Source organism: Mesoplodon mirus (assembly GCF_964341445.2).
Source record: "Mesoplodon mirus genome assembly, chromosome: 3".
Classification (NCBI taxonomy): domain Eukaryota; kingdom Metazoa; phylum Chordata; class Mammalia; order Artiodactyla; family Ziphiidae; genus Mesoplodon; species Mesoplodon mirus.
Window position 1 is genome coordinate 36,877,365 of NC_138978.1, and position 21,923 is coordinate 36,899,287.

A 21,923-nucleotide genomic window follows, 5' to 3' on the forward strand; every position below is an offset into this window, starting at 1 on the left:
GCCTCGCCCCCGCGCCCCCTCCCCCAGCTCAAAGCAGGGGGCGGGGTCGCACCCGCCGCTCCTCCCCTGCTCCGTAGGCGGCGCTGTTGCGTGCTGGGGCTGCGGCAGGGTCGCCCCCGGCCGGGAGCCCCGCCCCCCCACCTCCAGCCCGAGGGCGGGGCACCCGGCCGGCTGAGGATTCCGCGGCCGCGGGAGGGCAAGCCCCGCCCTCTCCCGCGCCGGGCCCGCCCCCTCCCCGTCCCCCGCCCATCCGAGGTGCAGCCGGCGCTGAGCGCGGCAGGCGCGGGAGCTGGCGCTGGAGCCGGAGCGGCGGCGGCGGCGGCGGCATTCACGGGGCGGCGGCGGCGCGGGCTCCGGCACGGGCTCGGGCTCCGGCATGGTGCAATCCGGCCCCGTCCCGGGAGAGCGGGGCCCGCGTGCGGGGCCGGCGCCGGGGGAGCGGCGGCAAAGACGGTGGCGGTGGTGGCTGCAGGCGCAGGCAGGCGGCAGGTGCTAGAAGCGGGGCTGGGCGAGGTGTGTGCCCGCTGGGCTCCGGGGCCGCCGCTCCCTCACTGCCCCCACCTCTCCCTCCCTTTGGGCTTCCCAGCGCGTCCAGCCCCCTGTCTCCGGGACCCGGCCCATGGCGCCCCGCGGTTGAGCCGGCGCCGCCAGGGACCCCTCCCGCGGGCCTCCCCGGGGCGCGCAGATCCCAGAGCCGCCCGCCCACCATCCGCGGAGCCCCCCTCCCCTCCTCGCCCGAGCCGGGCGGGACCATGGCTGCGAAGCTGCGAGCGCATCAGGTGGACGTGGACCCGGACTTCGCGCCGCAGAGCCGGCCGCGCTCGTGTACCTGGCCCCTGCCGCAGCCAGACTTGGTCGGCGACGAGGACGGAGCGCTGGGTTCAGGGGTGGCCGAGGGCGCTGAGGACTGCGGGCCGGAGCGCCGAGCCACGGCCCCGCCGATGGCCCCAGCGCCGCCGTTGGGCGCGGAGGTCGGACCGCTGCGGAAAGCGAAGAGCTCCCGGCGGAACGCGTGGGGGAACCTGTCCTACGCCGACCTCATCACCAAAGCCATCGAGAGCGCCCCGGACAAGCGGCTCACGCTCTCGCAGATCTACGACTGGATGGTCCGTTACGTGCCCTACTTCAAGGATAAAGGCGACAGCAACAGCTCGGCCGGCTGGAAGGTGGGGGCGTCCGGCAGGGGAGGGGGTCTGGAGTCGTCAGCTGGGGCTTCCAGGGGCTGCTAGATGCGTCTGGGCTCCCGGCGGGCGGTCTAGAGGGAGGCCCTGGGGCACCCCCAGGAGTCACAGAGTGTGTGCCCAGGGCGTGGGGCCGGCCGGCAGACAGGCGGGGGCGTGCTGGGAGCAGCTGTGTGCATGCTCTGGATGCGAGGTGGGAGGTCTGGTGGGGTGACAAGGGACTGCCACTTTGAGGCACTCTCGAGGGACACCCTCATCCCATCCTTGGGGGCATAGAAGAAGAACCTATTCTCAGGCCTCAGACATTGGGGACCCTCCTCTTAACCCCACGAGTTTGCTTTGTGTTACTCTTGTTTTACCCTCTCCACCAGGGCACCCTCCTTAAAGAGCTGAAATAATGACTTGAGGCCAGTGGCTGCTTTCCTCCCAAATCTTTCCCACTGCCCTCCCTGGAGCTGGCCTCAGGGTGAGGAATGCGACCCTAGGCCCACAGTTCTTTCTGTGGTGCCAGGAGTTCACTCTAGGGCACCAGCCAGCCTAGGGTGGGGAACTGGTCAGGTGACCTGAGATCTGAGTTCTCCATGGGGCAGCTGCTGCCCCCCTTGCCTGGCTCAGCATGGTGGGCTGGTGATGATCCCTGCTGGTGTGGGGGCAAGGTATTGAGACCTGGGGATCTGTCCATGACCACCCCAGGCTGTCTTCCACTTCCCTGGCTTTCTGAGCCCAGATGCACTTGGGGGAGGGGGAGAGGGGAGGGGCACCCCAGGGAGGCCTCAGTACCAACCAATGGAAAGGGGGGGAGCCATCTTGGGCGACGACAAGGTCTTGACTGGATTGTGGCCTCCAGACCCTCCTCTGGCCAACTTGTTGGGGCATGGGGATAGTCGATGCCTTTGGGGAAGAGGAGACTGGGGTGGGGTGGGGGTCGGGCCATGCCTAGGGCCTGTGAGCTATGAGACTCCCTGTGGGAGAGGGGGGTCTCTATGAGGGAGGCATGCCTGCATGGAGGGAAGGGGCTCTGGCTGGTGGTGCCTATAGGCAGGGTCAGGGGAAGGAGGTGTGCTGGGGGAGGAGGGGAGGCTTGCAGACATGGACAGCTCAAGATGCCCAGTGGCTGCACTGTAGGGGCCACGGTGCTCTGCCCTGGGAGCCCATGGCTCTCAGGCTTTATGCTGGCAGCTTCTCTGTCTGTCTCTGGCCACTACTGGGTGGGGACACAGGCTGGAGGGGCCGACATGAGTCTCCTCCATCCTCTCTCCGGTCCCCTTGGGCTCATCCCTCTCTGGAACGCTTGTTCCTCCTAAATGGGTCCTGCCCTTGTGCTTTGCTCCCACCTCCCTCCCATGTACTGTCCCACCCTTCACTTCTCCCTGTAGATAGTCCCTGTCCTCAAGGGCACAGAGTTCAGATGCCTCTTCCAGGAAGCCTTCCCTAACCCTTTTTAGCTAGCTCAGGACTCCCTCTTCTCTGGCCGTCTCCCTGCCTGTCATAGGTCTTAGTCTTTTGTGTCCTGTCTCATTTCCCTTCCCCACCCGCTTTGGAAGACGGTGGTAGTGTCAGAACAATCTCTGTGCCCACGGCACCGAGCATAGAGCCTGGCACTGGGAACTACCAGTGCATGTCTGGTAAAAGAGTGAAGAAATAGGTGGATAGTGAAGAGGGTGCTGAGGCCAGGGAGGGTACTATGGGCCAGAATAAGCCAGGAGGGCTTCCTGCAGGAGGCAGAGCTTCAGCTGGGCTTGATGGGTGAGGGATGATGGGGAAGATGGCAAGAGGGAACATGAGGCTTGAGGCTGGGAGAGAACTGCAGTTCACTGGGGGTCTTAGGGCCAAGCCCTGTGCCAGGTGTCTCCTTTAATGCTCTCTGCACTCCCTGAGGTGGGTTTTACTGTCACTACTTATAGGGCTGGGCACTGAGGCAGGGAGTGGAGGAGTGAACTGCCCAAGGTCACACAGTCAGTAGATGGGAAAACTGGATTCCAGTCCAGATGTGTCTCCCTCCAGAGACCCAGAGCCTCTGGAATAGTGTCCTGCTGCCACTGGATGTGGGAGGGGGACACTGACAGCTTTCAAACAGGGGCAGATCTAAATCCTAGACTGTGATTGGGAAGGTACTTGGAGATAATTTAGTCCCATGAGTTCATTTCTCAGACTGTGAGACTGAGGCCCTAGAAGGGAATGGGACTCTTCTCAGGTCATCAGTGAGCGGCAGGCCCTGGATGATGGCCCAGGCCTCCCGCCTGCCCATTGGATGCAGTTTCCACTGCACCACGCTGCTGGGGACACACTGGTTCTCCCTGCGCCCGGGCCCAGGAATGCTTGTCCTGGGCTAGGGCATTGGTGAGGGAGCCTCAGCCTTGGGCTCCTGACCTAGGCCCTGGCAGAGACCCCCAAGGCACTGGAGGAGGGCTGTTCAGAGAGGCCCCTGGCCTTTCCCATCTCATCCCCTCAGTGGCTGTCCTCCTTCTACCCCACCCGCATCCAGCTCCCCAGGGAGCCGCCTTCCCCTCTCATTCCTGTCCCTCCTAATGCCTGTTCCCCCATTCCCAGTCAGTCCCTCCAGGGCCCTGGTGGCGGGGCCGTTCCCAACTCCCAGCCACCCTCAGGGTTAGCAGAGCCTGTGGTACACCGCAGGTGCCAGGGCTGGGGCCAGGGACCCCACTGTTCCTTCCTCCCTCCCCTCCTCCACGTAAGTGTTGCACTTGAGTCCCTGGAGTGTATGGAACCCTGTGTTAGATGGAGTGGGGGGACCGAAGGGGAAGGCGTTGCACCTGCTTTCAGGATGCATCAGGGCTCAGCCAGTTCCACACGCAAGCCCTCTGTCTTGCACGCAGGACTGGGGGCCGGGGAGTGGGGGTAGGAGTAGGGGTGTGGGGAAAGTGGGGTAGATCCCCTGGGGAGCCAGGCAAGCCCTCACAGAGAAGATGGCACTTGATCTGGTCTGTCTTCACTGGGTGGGGTGGGTGGGTAGAATTTGGGAGAAAGTCTTCCAAGGGATATTGACTGCATACGCAAAGGCAAGGAGGTGGAATTGCATATGTTGGGTTTGGGAGACTGTTGGGTGTGCCAGGCTGGAACCAAGGGCTCCTAGGCAGGGCTAGGAGCATGGGATGGCAGGGCTGTGGCGTGGGAAAGGCCGAGTGAGGGCCCTGTGCTTGGCCTTTGCCCTGTGGTCTCACCTGTGATGTGGGAAGATAGTTCAGAGGTGTTGCCGAGAGGAATTGGAGGAGGCAAGATCAACAGCAGGCCTAAGGCGCCCAACAGGCTGAAGCCCGAAGAGAGTCTGGGCTTGGTGCTGGGAACTCCACCAGAGAGGCTGGTAGTGTTGCCTTCAGGGCAGAGGGTCTCCAGGCCTGGGACGAGGGCTTGGACAGGAGTCTCCCTCCCTCTCCAGTGTCCCAAAAGTGTGGATATCCCACATCCAGGTAGAGCCTCCTACTTCCTCTCAGACACTCTAGCCCCACCTTCCTCCTCCGGGAAGACCCAGGCTGCTCTGGGTCCTGGTCCTCCTTCCACTTAGCGCCCTTGGAGTTATTCCGCCTGCTTTTGTGTTTCCAGGCTGTCAGCTCCCCTGGGAGCTCCCAGGCCAGGCCTGGGTGCCTCCCATTCCTGTCCCTGGGACTGGTGGGGGAGGAGCCCAGTGGATGGGGATTTCCCTTCTCCATCAGTGCCTGGAGCAGCTTGGCTGTTGTGGGGTGGGATCAGGAGGGAGGGGTGTCCCCCCCTATCCGGCCCCGGCAGGCCAGTAGGTCCTAGGTGGGGTGGGGGCTAGAGGGGAGGGACTGATCTGAGAGGCCGGGAGGAGGGTCCTGCTACAGCTCGACTGAGCGGTGGTTGTGCGTGCAGGGGCTCCCCCTTCTCTCCTCCCCCCAGCCCGTTCCAGCAGGGCTCCCTCCTTCTTCTTTGTCCTCCGGGGATCCCCAGCCCCGAGGGCTGGTGGAGGTGCGGGAAGAGGCGGTGTGAGCCCGGGTTGGGGGTGTCCTCACCCCCCGCGCTGCACGAGCGGGGGGCTGGCAGCTGCCCGCCTCCTGGGCACGAGCCCGTGCCAGCCGCTCCTGGCACAGTTGCTGGCACGCCCGGCAGACTCCCACGGCCACCTGCTCACACCCACCCACGAGCGCTGGCGCGCGGCGGGCCCTTCCGGCTTCCCGGGCCTCCCGGCGCCCCTCCCTCGCCACCGCGCCCCTCCCCCCCAGTCCTCTGCTCCCCGAAGGCCCCACACTCTGCCAGCCGCGTGGCCCGCCCGGCGGCCCCCTCCCCAGAAACTTGGGGAGCTTGGGAGGCAGGGCCGCCGGGAGGCCCCTGGGGTGGCTGCGCCTCTGCGGGGAGAAGGGGGGGACCTGGAGGCAGACAGACAGACCGACAGACAGGGTGAGGGCCCCGCCTGCCACCTGGCGCCGCTCCAGCGGGACGATGGCGGGCAGCGCCGTGCCAGGCGGTAATTGCAGACAGACTAATTTAAAGAGATGAGACGGTTATTTTTAACTCCTGTTAAGGTAATGAACGGCGCTTGGTGGGGGGGAGGTGTGTGCGGGTTCGAAAGTTCAGCGCCCCCCAGCCGCCACTTTCTGCGGTTTGGGGCTCCCCTCTCTGCACGCCCTGAGGACCCAGCTCAGGACTGAGTGGAGTGGAGGGGCTCTGCCAGAGAGGGGGAAGGGCTCAGAGCGCCGGGGAGCAGGCGCCCACCAGCCAAGCCCACATCCCCTCAAATCCTGGCCTCCATCCTTCCAGGTGGGTGTTAGCATCCCGGTTTCCCAGGTGGAGAAGTGACTTGTCTTAGGGTCACATCCCTAAGAAGTGGCAGACCTGGGAATTGAACCCCGTCCTGTCCCCCAAACTCAAGCATTTCCTCCTGTGCCATTGGGGCTGGAGAGGAGGGATTTGGAAAGGGTGCAGGCTTGTTTCTTGCAGCCCACCCTCTCCTATCTTTGAGTGGCAGCTGGTGGTGGCCACTCCGTGGGGTCCTCGGGGCTACTGAAGCCCCTCTCTCTATGTCTTGTGAAGGGTGAGGGTGTGGTCGTGGACTGCGTGTGTGGATGTGAGCCTCTGGGATATGGGTGCACCAGCTATAGCAGGGGGAGCCCCCTCCTCACCTCACTGTCTCGCTTAACTTGTGGCTGACTCCTCAGCACCCCTTTCCTATCTGCAGCCTGTGGCCTGCCTCCCAACTTGGGAGTGGGTACCTGAGAAACAGGTACACATTGGTGCCCACTCCTTCTACCTCTGATTCCGACTTTGGATCTCCAAGAGAGGTGGAGCCCATCACCCGCTTCCAAGCCTCCTTCCCAGATCAATCCCTTTCTCACACACTCCCGGGGACCTGGAGCCCGCAAGCTCTGGGACTGCCCATTCTGTTGCTAGACAAGACCTTCAAGTTGTTAGGCCTTCCTTCCTTCTCCCTGGCAATGACCCATCTCTCTGGAGCATCACTCAGGGTGTCCTAGTTCAGCCCTTTGGGGTCTGTTGGAGCTGTGGAGTCGGGAGTTGGTGAGTGGTGAGAGAGCACCTGTAGGCGACCCTGATCTCGTGTGTGTGAGCTGGAGCAAAGCTCTCTCCCCTTCTGGTCCTCAGTGTTCTCATCTGTGTCCAAAGGGCCTTAACTCACTCAGTCTGCAGCCCTTTTGGGGCTGTGACTGACAAACCCTCTGGCTCTAGGAGCCATGAGGGTTTAGCTGGGACCGAGAGCATAGAGTACCTAATGGGACTTATCATGGGTGGAAGCACGTGAGTACAGGTGTGGACGGACTCAAACTCAAACTGGGGACTCCTGCTTGGGGCTGTCTACCCTGCCCCTGGCAGTACCCAGGTGGCAGACAAACTCTGGGCACAGTGAAGGGAGTGCTCCTGGCAGTCCCAGCTGGCTACCAGAGCAGGCATATGGGGGGTACAGGGTGTTAGGTGGGCATTAGCAGAGGCTCTGGGGCCCTGGTAGGGCGCTCAGGGGGACAGCTGGATCTGGAGCGCCCCCCTTCCTCCTGGCATCCTGGTTACCATGGAAACCAACTCCTGTTTGGGAGGGTTTGGCTGTCTGCTGCCTCTCCCCACCCCCCAACCCATATGTGGAGGTGGGAGGGGGGCCAGGTGGCGTGTGGGGGAGGGGCCTCCCACACCCTCTCCCCCCCACACCCCCCCGCCCCAGGCCTCCCTCTTTGCAGAGAAGCCTTTCTGGTCTCTAAGGGGGGATGCCTCTTTTGGGAAGGGGAAGGAGAAATCAGAGGATTAACGCCTGGGTGCTAGGCAGTCAGTTGGGCACTTCACATAAATCCTCTCATTTCATCCTCCCTGTGTCCTGCCAGGTATGTGTTAATAGCCCCATTTTGCAGCTGAGGCTCAGAAAGAGGAAGTCACTTGGCCAAGGTAGCATAGCTGAGACGAGGCTGAGCCTAGATTTAGATGCAGACCTGTTTCCTCCATGTTTCGCCATCTCCCAATGCCAGTGCAGCATCAGCCCACACCCCAGCCAGCCCTCCTGCCCCAGGGCTCACTCATGCTCGCTCCAGAACCCTCCAGGGCTCCTCAGTTCCCCTGGGAGCCAACCAAGCCCAAACTGCTCTGTTTGGACCCCTGGGCCCTCTGCTGGCCTTGTCCAGGCCCTGCCCTCCCTCCCACTTTCCCTGCTGCCTCTGATCCCAGGGAGCCCTCACACTGCCATCTTTATACCTGACACTGGAGTTCTCAACCGAAACCACTGCCATTGTTACATGCTCACCAAGGCTGCTATCGACTCATGGATTGAACCCCGGGGACACCCCTCAGAAACTAGGCGGGTGCTTGGGTAGTTTGAACAAAATCCTACCTCCCAGGTGATTCTGGAACCCAATGTGTCTTTCTGAGAATCTGCCTTAAATCCTTAGTTGTTGGCAGAGCTGGCTGATTATCATAGTCACCTAGAAGCTTTTAGGTAGTACAATCTGCAGCCCCTGTCTCAGACCCTCTGTATCAGACTCTCAGTGGGTGGACTTTGGAGTCTATATTTTAACAGGTCTGTCTGATGATGGGTCGGATTCTGAACCGGTGCCTTAGATGGTAGCTTCCTCTGCTTCTGATTGCGGAATCTTAGTTCCCCGACCAGGGACTGAACCTGCAACCCCTGCAGTGGAAGCATGGACTCTTAACCACTGGACCTCCAGGGAAGTCCCCCTCCCGTCTTCCGCTCCCAGGGCGGACCACCTTCTTCTCTAAACAGGCTGCTCAGATTGAGCCCACATCTCTCCTCCTCATTCTTTTCCGGGTCTTCCAGGGAACTGAGCCCCATGCAGTCAGCTCCAAGGGATTGAAACACCACGATACATTCGCCCGCCCTCCATGTCTGATGTGCTCTGCCACTGAGAGCTTTTGGCTGCCGGAGGGAGGGGAACCGTCGTGCACTCAGCCGGCCTCTCTGGCGCTGGCCCACAAGGAAGTGGAAAGTCACAGCCCCTGCTCTCTGCTAGCTCCCCGTCTGGTGGGGGAGGCGAGACCATGTGTACAGCGCGGTGCTGGTCTCACAGGATCCAGTCCTGGGGCTGTAGCGTGCCACTCCAGGCCTTGGCCCCCTGGCCCCAGTCAACCTGTACAGCCACGTCACTCACCCCAGCCATCTTCTGACCCTTGCTTCAGCCACACAGAACTCTTCCAGCTCAGGATGCAACCACCACATGCCATGACAGGTGTGCTTCCATTTAATTTTCACCGCAAACCGTGAAGCTGGTACTGCTACCATCCCCAGTCTGCAGATGAGGAAAGTGAGGCTGAGAGAAACAAAGTGGCTCTCACAGTATCCCACTGGAAGGGACAGAAATGAAACTCCCCTGGGCTTCTCCTCCCTAACCGAGTGCTCTGGCCAGGCCAGTCCAGGCTGGCCGCTACCTGCCTGCCCCCCAGCCCTAGCACTGTCTCTCTGATTTCCCTTAGAGTTTGGCCCTGGGGCTTCCAGCCTCGGGGGTGGCTCTGGGATCCCTGGCACCCTTTCTCAAATCCAGAGCTGCCAGAGGGAGGGAGCTGACATTGTCCACCCCCCTCCATCTGCAGGCCCCAGGGCTGATGGCCGCTTCCTCCACTCACTTTAATCCAGGCCTACACCCACTGGGCACCCAGTGTGCAGCACTGCTCAGAGGAACCGGACTGGCTCCCTGCCCTCGAAATGCCTGCAGGTCCAGCTGGGGAGATAAGAGGAGGATAAAAACTACCCAGGGTCATGATGGAGGGCCAGATAATGAGCTATGGGTATTTGGAGGTGAGGGGGGAGAGCCAGGTGATGGAGTCAAACCCTCCGGACTCTTTAGGAGACCCACAGGGTCTGGCTGTGTTAGCCAGAGCCCAGCAGGACTTGAGGATGGGGAAGCAAGCAGGGGCCATATGGCGAATGGCCTGGAATGCCACACCAAGGAGCTGGCACTCCAAGCTGTGGGGGATGAGGAATGGCATGGTCAGAAAGGATGGTATGGAGGGTTGGGGTGGGGGGAGAGACTGGCTCAGGTGCCCAATGTGGGCCCAATACTGGGGTCCAGGGGAGAAGATGAGCCTGAGAGAGGGTGGAGGCCCCAAGATTCCAAGATGCCAGGCCTGAGGTGCCAAGCAGCACCCTTTGGTGCCTTGAGGATCTCAGAGGTAAGACAAAGTGGTGCGGGTAGGAGTCTGGAGGCAAGCAGGGAGGAGCAGTCCTAGTTCTGCCACTTATCCTCTGTGTGGCCTTGGGCAACCTAGCCTCAGTTTCCCCCTCTGCAAAGTGGGATAATAATAAGACTTATGTCCAAGCTTTGTTGTGAGAATTGCATGTAAGGAGAGTTACATGTAAAGTCCCCAGTGAAATCTTAGCAAATACCATTTTTGTTACTCATTGCTCTGGGAAAGAAAAGGAGATACCTCCACACGTGCTGTGTAGGGTAGGGGTCTTGGGCCCTGATCCCTGAGAGACACTGACTTGTGTATGTGTTTGGGGTTGGGGGTAGGATTTCTTCTTCTAGTCCCTTCCTTTCTGTCTCTGGGGTGTCAGAAGATCAGGATGTCCACTTCATCCTGCCCTTAGGTCCAGCCATTGCTCTCTAGCCTACAGAGCCTTCCCCATGGCCTTGGGAGGCAAGCAGGCAGGTTTTAGGCACTGTATTTTTACAGATGAGGCCAGTGATTTACTCAAGGTCACCCTCGAATCCGGGGCTCCCTGCCCCTGGACGCTGGCTCCTCTTTGCCCACTGGCTGTCTGTGTGACCTTGGGCATGGTCCTTCCCTCTCTGGCCCTCAGTCTCATCTAGGGATCCGAGTTCACCTCCCGCAACACTCTGGGAAGTTGTGATGCCTCCTCCACCCCTCCAGTCCCCTCCCCCTGTCCTCAGCTGGCCTTGCCTTCTTTTGTAACCTGAGCTGGGGCCCTGGGGGAAGGGGCTTGCCCTCAGCCAGAGGCACCTGCCAGCTGAGCAGATGTGAGTGGATGGAGGGCCCCACCACCACCGCAAGCCCCTAGGGGGTCACCTGCTCCTGGCTCGGCAGGGCTGGTGCTGGGGCAGGCAGTGCTCAGCACACCCAGCCCTGGCCTCTGGCCTCTGCCCCCAGAGCTTACCCTGAGCACTTGTTCATTTTTCAGCGGACATTCGTGCTCCAACATGCCCTGCAAGGGCCTCTCAGGCTCCAGGAGAAGACAGATGGCAGATGAGGGCTGGTGCCCCGGTCTGGGTGGGCTGCCCCGAGCTCCTGGAGCCCCTTGGCATGGGGACAGAGGGCCAAGGGCAGCCTCTGGGGACGAGGGCAGTGTCTATGCGGGTGGCCATGCCCCTGGGAGAGCAGATGGTCCTCTTGGCACCATGCCCACTCTTCCCCCCCCTTCCCCCCCAGGAGCCGGCCTGTAGGGCTGGGGCACAGCTGCTGAGCCCTCCCCAGAGCCAGGCCCGGGGCAGGACTGGGTGAGGTCACCGCAGCTGCTCTCAGGGCCGGGGGCAGGGGTGTGGGATGTGCTGCCGGCAGAGGGAGGGAGGGGGCTCCGACGAGGAGAGGCTGGGAGAGGCCTGAATGGCCTGGCATTTAGGGATCCCCTTTAGTCCTGGAAGAGGGAGGGAAGAGTCTGTGGAGGGGTTGCTGAGCCAGTGTGGACAGCTCCTGGTGCCCCCTCCCCAGGGGAGCTTCTGTCTGGCCTAGGCTCCTCCCTAGAGGCCTCTCAGGGTAGTAGGAAGAGCAAGGGCTCTGGGTGTGAATTCCTGCCTCAACACTTACCCACCTGGGCAGGTCAGTTGTCTCTTGAAGCCTCAGTTTCTCATCTATAAATCAGGATAATAAACCAACTCAGAGGTTTGTTACAGATACTCAGTAAGATTTTAATTGTTGGGCTTCCCTGGTGGCGCAGTGGTTGAGAGTCCGCCTGCCGATGCAGGGGACGCGGGTTCGTGCCCCGGTCCAGGAAGATCCCACATGCTGCGGAGCGGCTGGGCCCACGGGCCATGGCCGCTGAGCCTGCGCGTCCGGAGCCTGTGCTCCGCAACGGGAGAGGCCACAACGGTGAGAAGCCCGCGTGCACCGAATGCTCAGCAAATGGTAGTTTCTTTCCTTTCTCACTTTGCTGAAGTCTCCTGAGAAGCCAGGGGAGAAGTAGGGAGATGGCAGGGGCAGCAGGAACTGGAGGGGAAACTGGGAGGGAGGAGGCAAGACCTGGAGCTCGGGCCTGAGGTCTTGTTGAACAGAAACGACACAGAGTTGCCAGGCCTGAGTGGTTCATGGCTGCTGAGAGTTCCAACCAATGTGTTGACTTGCTGTGAGCCAAGGATTGCCCCACAGAGTTCAAGTGGGGAGGCAGACTCACCTACAGTTATACTCCAGCGTGCAGGTAGATTTTTGCAGTAGCACTGAGCGGGGAGCAGCTCTCTTTGGGGCTTGCAGAGGGGGCTAGGAAGATGCTGCACAGCTAGCCCTGATGGAGCAGCAGGAACCACTTGAGCAGAGAGCGAGGGAAGGGCACAGGGAACAGAGTGTGTGAAGGCATGGAGGTGTGAGGCATCCAGGGTGGCTGGAGTCCCAGATGGGTTTAAGGGAATGGAGGTAATGAAGCTGGAGAGCATCGGAGGGCCCTTGAATGTCAGTCTGGAGTTGGACGCAAGCGCTGGCAGGATGAGGAGCCATGGGCTTTTGAGTAGGGGTGAGCTGGGACTTCTGCTGCTGATTTGTGTGCTGTCCAGGCTGGGTGTGTGGGTTCTGTTGTCTCTGCGGTGGCAGGGGTGGGGGACGCCAGGGCCTGTCCCTTGACCTCATGCCTTGCTTTGGACATTTGGTTCCTCCTGGCCCCTGGCTGCTCACTTCTGTTCCTCTGCTGACCCCAAGCCCATCCACCTGTCAACACCTGTGGCTCTGATGCCCCCACCTGCCCTTCTACCCCTCCTTCACTACACACCCTAGTACCAAGGGTTTGCATGTGGCCTCAGGGCCCTGAGGTCATCCAGGTCACCCCTTCTGCCAGGAACCCTGTCTGGACTGAGTACTCCAGGCAGCAGAGCCAGTGACCCTTCCCCCCCCCTCCGCCGGCCACCCTCCCCCAGAGTCTGTGGCTCTCTCTGAGTCAGGTGTGTTCCTGGGCCAGAGGGGGTGGGGTGTGGTACAACAGCTGTGCCTGGGGCTGAGACAGGGAGTCCGGAAGACTCTTGACATGTGGGATCTCATCCAGTTCCCAGCCACGCTCCTTCCCCCACGGACGTTGCGATAGTTACCCTCTTTTAGGGGGGAGGCCCAAGGTCACATGGATGATGTTGGGATTCCAACTCTAGCCCTTAACCCTTCTTTATGCAGGAAAGGAGGGAAGGAAGCGGGGAGAGAGGAAATGGGAGTCGTGGAGGGGATCAGAGCGCTCACACACCCCACAGGTGATCTCTGCTCAGGAAGGCACTAGAGGTTGGAGCTGGATCACCATCCCCACTGGGTAGTTAGGGTCAGCTTCCTGAGGCAGGGGCCGGGCTGAATCTTGGACAGCGATGGAACCTGGAGAGGAATCCATACCTGGTTTTGGGCTGGCTGGCTGCACGCAAGACCCAGGACTGAACTGGGAGGGTCCTGGCATCCCCTTGGTGCCAGAGGCCAGGAGGTAGCACAGGGCTTGTGGGTGGGGAGCACAAGACTTGAGTCTCCTGTCTCTGATGAAAGCCAGGAAGCTTGGGCTTGAGAACCAGGGCAGGGATGGCCTCTGAGGTGGGCAGCAGGGCAGTGCTCCCCGCCCCATGGGTGGTGTGGGTAGGAAGAGCCTTAGCTTTGGAATCCAACAGCCCCGAGACCCAGACCTGGCTCCATCACTTCGCAGCTTCATGGCCTCAGGAGTCATTTAACCCACCTGAGCCTCAGTTCTCCCCCCCACCCCCGCCCCGCACACACACTTTGTAAAATAGCATTACCTGCTCACAGTTTGCATGGTTTTTAGGATTCAAAGAAGAAACGTATCTAAAGAATCTAGCTTCGGTCTGGCACATGGTAGGTGGTGCCCTTCTCCTGCCTCGGTATTTGAGCACGGGCCAGTGGTGTGCAAAAGCTGGCTTGCACTGGCTCGTGAGAGCTGATCATGCACACTTCTCCCCAGTTCTGCACTCAATGACATCATGCTGCCAGCTTAAAATTGGCTACAATGGGAGTATCCATACCACAGAAATCAACAAATGCTACAAATCGAATCAGGTGGGGTTTTTTCCCCTGTTGGAGAGCTGAAGGAAATCCATCCCGTGGGCCCTCTTTAGCTCTCGAGGGGACCAAATGGGAGGTGGGGCAGTGGTCGAGGACTGGCTGGGCCGAGCAACCTAGAACTCAAAGTCCATGGGCCCTTTAGGGCCTGGGGAGATTGGACATAGTCATAGTGCCCTGCAGCCCTCTCTAGGCAGGGGGCAGCAAATGGTGGGACCCTTCTTCTCTCTCCAAACTCCCCCTCTTTGCCCCTACTCTTCAGCCCTGAGATCTGGTGGGCTCTGGCTGGAGAAGTAAGATTGGATGAGCTTGAGCTATCAGGGAATGAAGCTATGCTGGGAGGAGAAATGAGGTTGTGCTGGAAGATAAACGAGGTGTACTGTCGGCCAATGAGGTGGTACTTGGAGGCAAGGTGAGGCTGCATTATTAGATAAATGAGGTTGTACTATCAGGGGATGAAGTGTACTTGTAGAAGAGATGATGTCCTGCTGGATCAGTCGGGTTGCACCGTCAGAGAACACAGCCACACCACAGGAGGAAGGAGAGCCTCCGACTTGGAGGATAAATGAGGGTGTCCTGCTGGATAAATGAGGGGCCCCGTCAGGTGAATGGAGTGCTGTTAGCGAATGAGGTTGTACTTGCTGGATAAATGGGACTGGTGTGCTGGATAAATGGGGTTGTGCTGTCAGATGAATGCATTACCGCTCGTGGGCGAAGGGTGTCCTGGGAATAGATGAGGGTGTCCTCTCGGATAGATGAGCTGCCACTACCAAATGGCTCAGACCCTGTCCACGAGGGAGGCAGCTTCAGCAAGGACGAGGTTATTCTGTTCCCACAGGGGCTGCTGCAGCGTCTTCTGGCCCACGTGGTCCAGGCTGTGAGAGAGCTTGGCCACAGCAAGCCTTGGGTTCCCCAAGTCAATCTGGGGAGCAGGAGCGAGCAGGTGGGGCTTGGGGTGGGCAGCTGCCTTGTTCACCCTGGGAGCCCTTCTTCCCCTTGCACAGAAGCCCCTCCTCCTCTCTGCGCTTCCTTCTGTGGCTCCGACCGCTCCTGCCTTTCTCCACCCCATGCTTGCCTCCCATTCCGTCCTGTATTCCCCTCTCTCAGCCCAGTTTGGAGAAGCCCCTATCGTGTGCCAGCCACTCTGGCAGTCTCATTAATTCTCCCTGCCACACAATGTTCCCCCGCTTTTCTGTCTGTCCTTCATTCAGCAAAAATTTATGAAATGCCTAGCATATACCAAACACATGGGGTCCGGTTACAAGAAGAAAAGGCGGGACAAAAATCCCTCATGGAACTTATTTTCTAATATAAGGGAAACCAGACAATCAATAATAAACACAGACTATAAAGAAATTATATGGTACTTTAGAAAGCGCTAATTGCTTTAGAAAAACTCAGAGCAGGCTAAGGGGGCCAAGAAATGGCAAGGCAGAGAAGCACTTGTTAAAAGAGTGGGCGGGATGGGGCTTCTCACATAGGTGACATCTGAACAGAGACTTGAAGGAGATAAGAGATGGATGTGAGTACCTGGGTGAACAGTGTTGCCCCTGCGACCGAGGCCCCAAGGTGGGATGGTGCCCGGCAGGTGCCTGGCAGCAGGACAGGGTCAGGGGAGGAGCCTGGGAGGTCATGGAAGGGCTTGTGGGCTATGGCAAGGCCTTTGTTCTTTACTCTGAGTGAGATGGGGGCATCAGAGTGTTCTGGGCAGGACTGGATGTGGTCCACGTTATTTACAGGATCCCTCCAGCTGCTCCCTGGAGGGAAACAGGGTGCAAGCAGGTAGCTGTTTGAGGAAATGGAGGTTCAAAGCATCTTTTGCTCCATTGTTTGTGGGTGTTGAAGCCAAGACTGGAATCCAGATCCAACACCAGAGCCCGTGCTCTTTGTCCTGTACCAGCCTCTTCTCCCTGGTGCCTGAGGCCCCAGGGGGCTGGCCTCTCGCCCAGGTTCTGAGGGAGAGTAGGATGGGCGTGGGATGTAACCTGCTGTCCCTTCCCTCTGCCCCTTGATGGTCTCTGAGGCACTGACTCAGGGAGGTCCCATCTCCCCTGGGAACCTGCCCCAGGCCTGCATGGAGGTGTGGGAGGTGTGAGGCCCCAGAAACAGGGCCCAGCTTGCACACCAGGGGAATCGGGGTATGCCGGGGCCGTAGCTGTGGTGGCGGGTTGCTAGGTGACTCTGAGAGGGAGCCCTGGTTACTGCTGCCTGGTAGAGGCGTCTCCCTCACCTCCTTCGTGGCCTCTGACCTCCCAGGAGGCCTTGTGGGCGAGATGTGATTGGCGCTTGCTGTTGGATCTTGGCCGGGAGCTCTGATGGGTACCAGGTGGCTGGGACCTGAGTAGCCAGAATGGGCTGCAGGGCCTGGCCTTGCCTCCTGGGGCACAGCCCTGGTGCACACCTGGTGAAGAGCCTGGCTCAGAAGACCAAGGCCTAGGTCCTCGCCCAGCTCTGGGCCACCTCCTTGGGCGACCCTGGGCAAGGCACGGCACCTTTCTAGGCCTCAACTGCCCCATCCATCTGGCCTGCAGAATCCCTCCCCAAGGGCCTCGTTTTCAGTGAGAGTGCCAAGGGAGGGTGCTGAGCAGGCAGGGCTCCAGGTACCCCTGCCCCACCTCCGATGGCTTGAGTGTTGAACGCTCAAGTTTTGCATTAGATTCCATTCACTAAAAAGGTTCCACTGCTTTAAAAAAAAACAAAAGTTTGAAAACCTCTGGACTGAATGATTCCAAGAATTTTTTATTGTCAGACTGAAAAGGTGCCTAGAATCCAGTGGCCCATCTCATCAATTTATGGGGAGGGAAACAGGCCCAGAGAGGAGGAGGGACTGGCCCCAGTTCAGGCTTGCCGGGGGACGAGGGCCACCAAGCTGGGGGTCAGGAGGCCTGGGCTCGAATCCCTGGGTGAACTGGGGCAAGTCCTTTTTCTCTCTGGGTCCAACCAGCTGTGGTTTTGGGCTGGGGCTCAGGGGTACCTGGCTGGGCAGGGAACAGAGCAGGGAAGGATGCAGACCTTCATAGGCCTGGAACATGTGTTCTTGGTGGTAATCTAAAACATTTTTATTGATATTCAGAAAATTTGGAAGTATTACAGAGTACAGTGCAAGATTCCTTTGAATTCTACAAAGGAAGCACAAGGCTTGTAGGGAATTTTGACCTTTTAACATGCCCCCAGCTTCCCATACTGCCAGCTTCTAGGGTTGGTTACGTCATGGAAAGTTTCAGAAGAAATGGAGGACTGGTTTCCTAAGATTCTTTGCAAGTTCTCTGACTTGTTCTCTCTGCCATGGTGGATCGTGAGGTCCTTTAGACTCAGAATGAGACTAACCTGAAATCAATGCCTGGCTCGGCCACTTAAACTGTGTGATCTTTTCAACTTAACCTCTCTGAGCCTCACTCGCCTCATCTTGAATAGGGCTCACAATCCCTGCGTTGTATGGAGACAGATAGAATGATCACGTGAGATCAAGTACTTCCAGTACTCAGGGCTGACCTGGCAGGTACTCGGGAGGTGCCCGTACTTGGCGGTGTCCTTCCTCCTCCCCCCACCCCCAAGCACTCAAAACGGGGCTGGCACATAGTGACACTGATAAAGAGGTGTAGCCCGACTGACCTCCAGCTGGAGAAGCTGGGAGGTGGAGCCTCTGGTAAGGCAGATAATCCCCCAGGGGAGGAGAACTGAGGCCTCTGAGGCCCCGCCAACCAACACAGGTGTTGGGAAGGGGCTGGGGAGCCAGGTGCAGGGGCGGGAGCAGGAGAGGGGGTTTCTACTCCAGGGAGCACCACTCCCTGGGGGTCCAGCTCCCCTCCTCTCAGGGCCCCAGGAGAAACCAGGCAGGACAATGCTGGGACGGGCCTTGAAGCCCTAGCTGTTATCTCCCAAGACCAGAAAGTGCCAGAGATAGGGAGCCTGGGGCCCCGAAGGGTCAGGTGAGTACCTGGAACTGGGGGTGAGGGGTGGGAGGGTGCCCTGGGCAGCAGGGAGGACCCCTCCTTCTGGAGACAGGCGGGAAGGAGGCAGGAGGGAGAGCCCTCGTGGATCAGAGGTTCTGGAGCTGGGCGGATGAGAGCAGGTCCGTATGCCGGGCAGATCCAGAGTGGTACCTGGCATTGCCGCCTGTGGGACCGAGGGCAAGTTACATCATGCCTCTGGCCTCCATTCCCTGGTACATGAGATGGGGTAATGCCAGCTCCCCAGAGCTGTTCGTGCCCAGTGCAGTTACACTCAGGGCCTGATACTAAGGATTGTAGAGACAGAGCGGGTCTGTGGAGTGATCTAAGAAGTGAGGTCTTCTGGCCAGAGTGAGGGATTTAACCAGCGTTTATGGGCACCTGGTGTGTTCACCAAACACCCACACACGTTATCTCAGGTAATGATCTAACAGCCTTCTGAGGTGGTTACTGGATGTCGCCCATTTTTTTCAGAGGAGCTCACTGAGGCATGGGCTCCTAGAGATTGAGTCAATAGCCATGGTCACATAGCTAGGTGGCTGAAAAGAGCCAGGCATCCTGCCCAGCCCTGCAGATACCCAAACCCCTGCTGTTTCCACAGTAGTGCCTGAGCCAGGAGGTCCAGGCCACCAGCAGGGAGGCCTCAGAGGTGGGGCATGGTAGGCCCTGCAGAAGTTCTACTCCTCCAGGTTCTTGCGGGGAGCCAGGTCAGTGGAGCTGTGGACTCCCCAGCCTTCCTCTGTCCCTAGGACAGGCCTGGCAAAAGCAGGCAGTGATATGGGGCCCAACAGAAATTTAGAAGAGGATATGTATAGGTGTGCCTAAGGTGAAGCCCAGGGAAGGACCAGGGGCAGCCGAAGGGCTCTGTGGCCTTGGGCAAACCACTTCACCTCTCTGAGCCTCGGTCTTCTTGTCTGTAAATGGGCCTGATGCCACCTGCTTTGTGGAGATTTTGTGAAGGTTCCACCAGTAAGGGGCTTTGAGGGCAGAGCATCAGGTGGGTGGGGAGGGGAGGGGAGGGGAGGGCTGCAGCCCAGAGGAGACCTGGGCTGACCTGAAGGTGGGCAGTGAGCAGAGGCGGGGTCTGGGGCCTTCATGGCCAGTGGATGTGCTTTGAGGGGCTTGCTGGGATCCAAGGCCTCTGTGGAGTTCACAGAAGCTCAGAAAAGTTGGGGGAAAGTCTGGGCCTCTACCCACCTTGGGGACACCCAGCCTATTCTGCTTTCCCTGGTCAGGCCCTCCCAGCAAAGGGTTAACAGTCTTCTCTACCTGCAGTTGCATTTTAAAGACACGAAATTAAAGCAGGTAATTTATTCTCCCCACACACGAAAGAGCAATTAGTTCTAAACAGGGCTTAATCAGTCACCGCGAGATTGATTTCTGGAGCCCTGGGTTTTCGGGCTCCTGGCGCCATGCCAGGCTGGCAGGGTGGTGGGGAGCGGACAAATGAGCCGCAGCGGCATGAGCCCTTACATAATCTGCTAGGGGGCCCTGGCAGCCTGGCTAGCCCCGGGCGGGGCTTGGCTGAGTTGGGGAGTGGGGGGGGGATCTTGCTCCCCCACTGCAGGTCCCTTAGGAGTTGCCTCCCTGGAAAGGCTAGACCCAAAGCTCTGGCCTCACCCTACAGACAGTGCCTGTGTGGGGCAGGGGAGCGGGAAGGATGGGGTGGGTCTGGGGTAGAGGATGGATAGTCTGAGTTTGTCTGACCTGGTACTTACATCTGTTCCCCCCCCTTCTCCCCTTTACCCTTTCATCTTCCCTATTTCCTCCCCCTCCGCCTTTTGGCTCCTCTCCCGTTCTCTTATACTCTCGCTTCTCTATATTTTCTCCCACTCCTCTTCCCATCAATTACCCCCCCACTCCCCACTCCCCCACCCCTATCCTTCTTGTCTCTGGCCACAGAACTCCATCCGGCACAACCTGTCTCTGCACACCCGGTTCATCCGCGTGCAGAACGAGGGCACAGGCAAGAGCTCCTGGTGGATGCTGAACCCTGAGGGCGGAAAGACGGGCAAGACCCCGCGGCGCAGGGCCGTGTCCATGGACAACGGGGCCAAGTTCCTGCGCATCAAGGGCAAGGCCAGCAAGAAGAAGCAGCTGCAGGCACCGGAGCGAAGCCCCGACGACAGTCCCCAGGGCGCGCCAGCCCCGGGACCCGTGCCTGCCGCGGCCAAGTGGGCCACGAGCCCGGCCTCGCACGCCAGCGACGACTACGAGGCGTGGGCCGACTTCCGCGGCGGCGGCGGGAGACCCCTGCTCGGGGAGGCGGCCGAACTGGAGGACGACGAGGCCCTGGAGGCCCTGGCGCCGTCGTCGCCGCTCATGTACCCGAGCCCGGCGAGCGCGTTGTCGCCCGCGCTGGGTGCGCGCTGCCAGGGGGAGCTGACCCGCCTGGCCGAGCTCGGGGGCCCGCTGGGCCTGCACGGCGGCGGCGGGGCGGGGCTGCCGGAGGCGCTGCTGGACGGCTCGCAGGATGCGTACGGGCCGCGGGCCCGCGCCGGGACGCCCGCCTACTTCGGCGGCTGCAAGGGCGGTGCCTACGGTGGGGGCGGGGGCTTCGGGCCGCCGGCGCTGGGCGCGCTGCGCCGCCTGCCCATGCAGACCATCCAGGAGAACAAGCAGGCCAGCTTTGCGCCGGCCGCCGCGCCCTACCGCCCGGGGGCGCTGCCCGCGCTGCTGCCGCCACCGCCACCCGCGCCCAGGCCCGGCCCGGTGCTGGGCGCGCCCGGGGAGCTGGCGCTGGCGGGCGCGGCCACCACCTACCCGGGCAAGGGGGTGGCCCCGTACGCGCCGCCGGCGCCCTCGCGCAGTGCCTTAGCCCACCCCATCAGCCTTATGACGCTGCCCGGCGAGGCGGGCGCGGCGGGAGTGGCGCCGCCGGGCCACGCGGCCGTCTTCGGGGGCCCCCCCGGCGGCCTCCTGCTGGACGCGCTGCAGGGGCCGTACGCGGCCGCCGCCGCAGGGCCGCTGGGTGCCGCGCCCGACCGCTTCCCGGCCGACCTGGACCTCGACATGTTCAGCGGGAGCCTCGAGTGCGACGTCGAGTCCATCATCCTCAACGACTTCATGGACAGCGACGAAATGGACTTCAACTTCGACTCGGCCCTGCCGCCGCCGCCGCCCGGCCTGGCTGGGGCCCCGCCCCCCAACCAGAGCTGGGTGCCGGGCTGAGGGCCGCCTCCCACGCCCCCGGTGCCCTGCCCCGCCCCCCCCAGGGGCCTCTGTCTTCCCATCCTGATCCCCGGGTCCCCACTCCCATTCCCGTTCCACGGAGGGGATCCAGGAAGCAGCCCCATCCCAGCTAGAGACATCCCTCGGAAGCTGACCGCTGAGGGAAGTGGTAGGGAGGGGCTGGGGCACCCTGCCATTCTTGCCCAGACTCCTGAGACCCGCTCCCCCTCCTCCCAAGGGCGGGAAGCCTGTGAGTGGAGGTTGGATTCCGGGCTGGGTGGGAGTAGGGAGGAATGAGGTGGGCCGTGCTGGTCTGGGAGGCCAACCGGGAGATGGGGCGGGGCGGGCGGGGTTGGGGGGGGGCGTCTCCGAATCTTCAGTTTCCTTTGAGGGGGCCCCCGCGTGACGAATCGCCCCCCCCAAAGTCGAATCTGATTCCCAATTGACACGTTCCCACTGGTCTTAGCCTCACCCACCCCAAGCCAGGAACCCCTCCCGGAAACACACTCACACCTACCTATTGGCTGTTCACCCTGAGCTGTCCTCCTTCGGCCCCAAACCACTCTCCGACCTCCAGCCCCACAGTTCAGCCCCGCCCACCCATCCTTGCCCGCCTCAGTTTCTCCCCTCCCAGGTGGAAGTCCCTCTCCCTTTCCGCTCGTCCCCATCCCCCAGTACTGGTCTCAGCCTCCCCAGTGGGCCTCAGCTCCGGATCCACCCCCCAACCCGACACCCCTTTCTCCGTGCCAGTCCTGGCTCCTCTCTCCCATATTTATAAGTGTCCGGTCGGGGCGGTCTGTGGGCGCGGCGTCCCCGGCGCATATCGTAGGCAGTGTACCGTGGCCGTGCCGTCAGCGTGTGCGTGTGCGTGTGTGCCGTGTCGAGGCCGTGTAGAGTGCATTGTACAGCATATTTTCATGAATAAAATTGTTTTAAATATTTCTCGCGCCTTGGGCTAGTAGGGGGAGCTGCGGAGGAAGAGGATAATTGGTAGGGATCATGG

At 60.6% G+C, this 21,923-nt stretch overlaps 1 protein-coding gene across 1 annotated transcript; it reads left to right on the plus strand.

The window, feature by feature from the left end:
* Positions 1–294: 294 nt before the first annotated feature.
* FOXO6 (forkhead box O6) lies at positions 295–21,196 on the plus strand. Its single transcript, XM_082615218.1, has 2 exons — positions 295–1,166; positions 19,652–21,196. Exons 1-2 carry the CDS (start codon positions 753–755, stop codon positions 20,918–20,920), a joined length of 1,683 nt encoding a protein of 560 aa, XP_082471344.1. The 5' UTR covers positions 295–752; the 3' UTR covers positions 20,921–21,196.
* Positions 21,197–21,923: the final 727 nt, after the last annotated feature.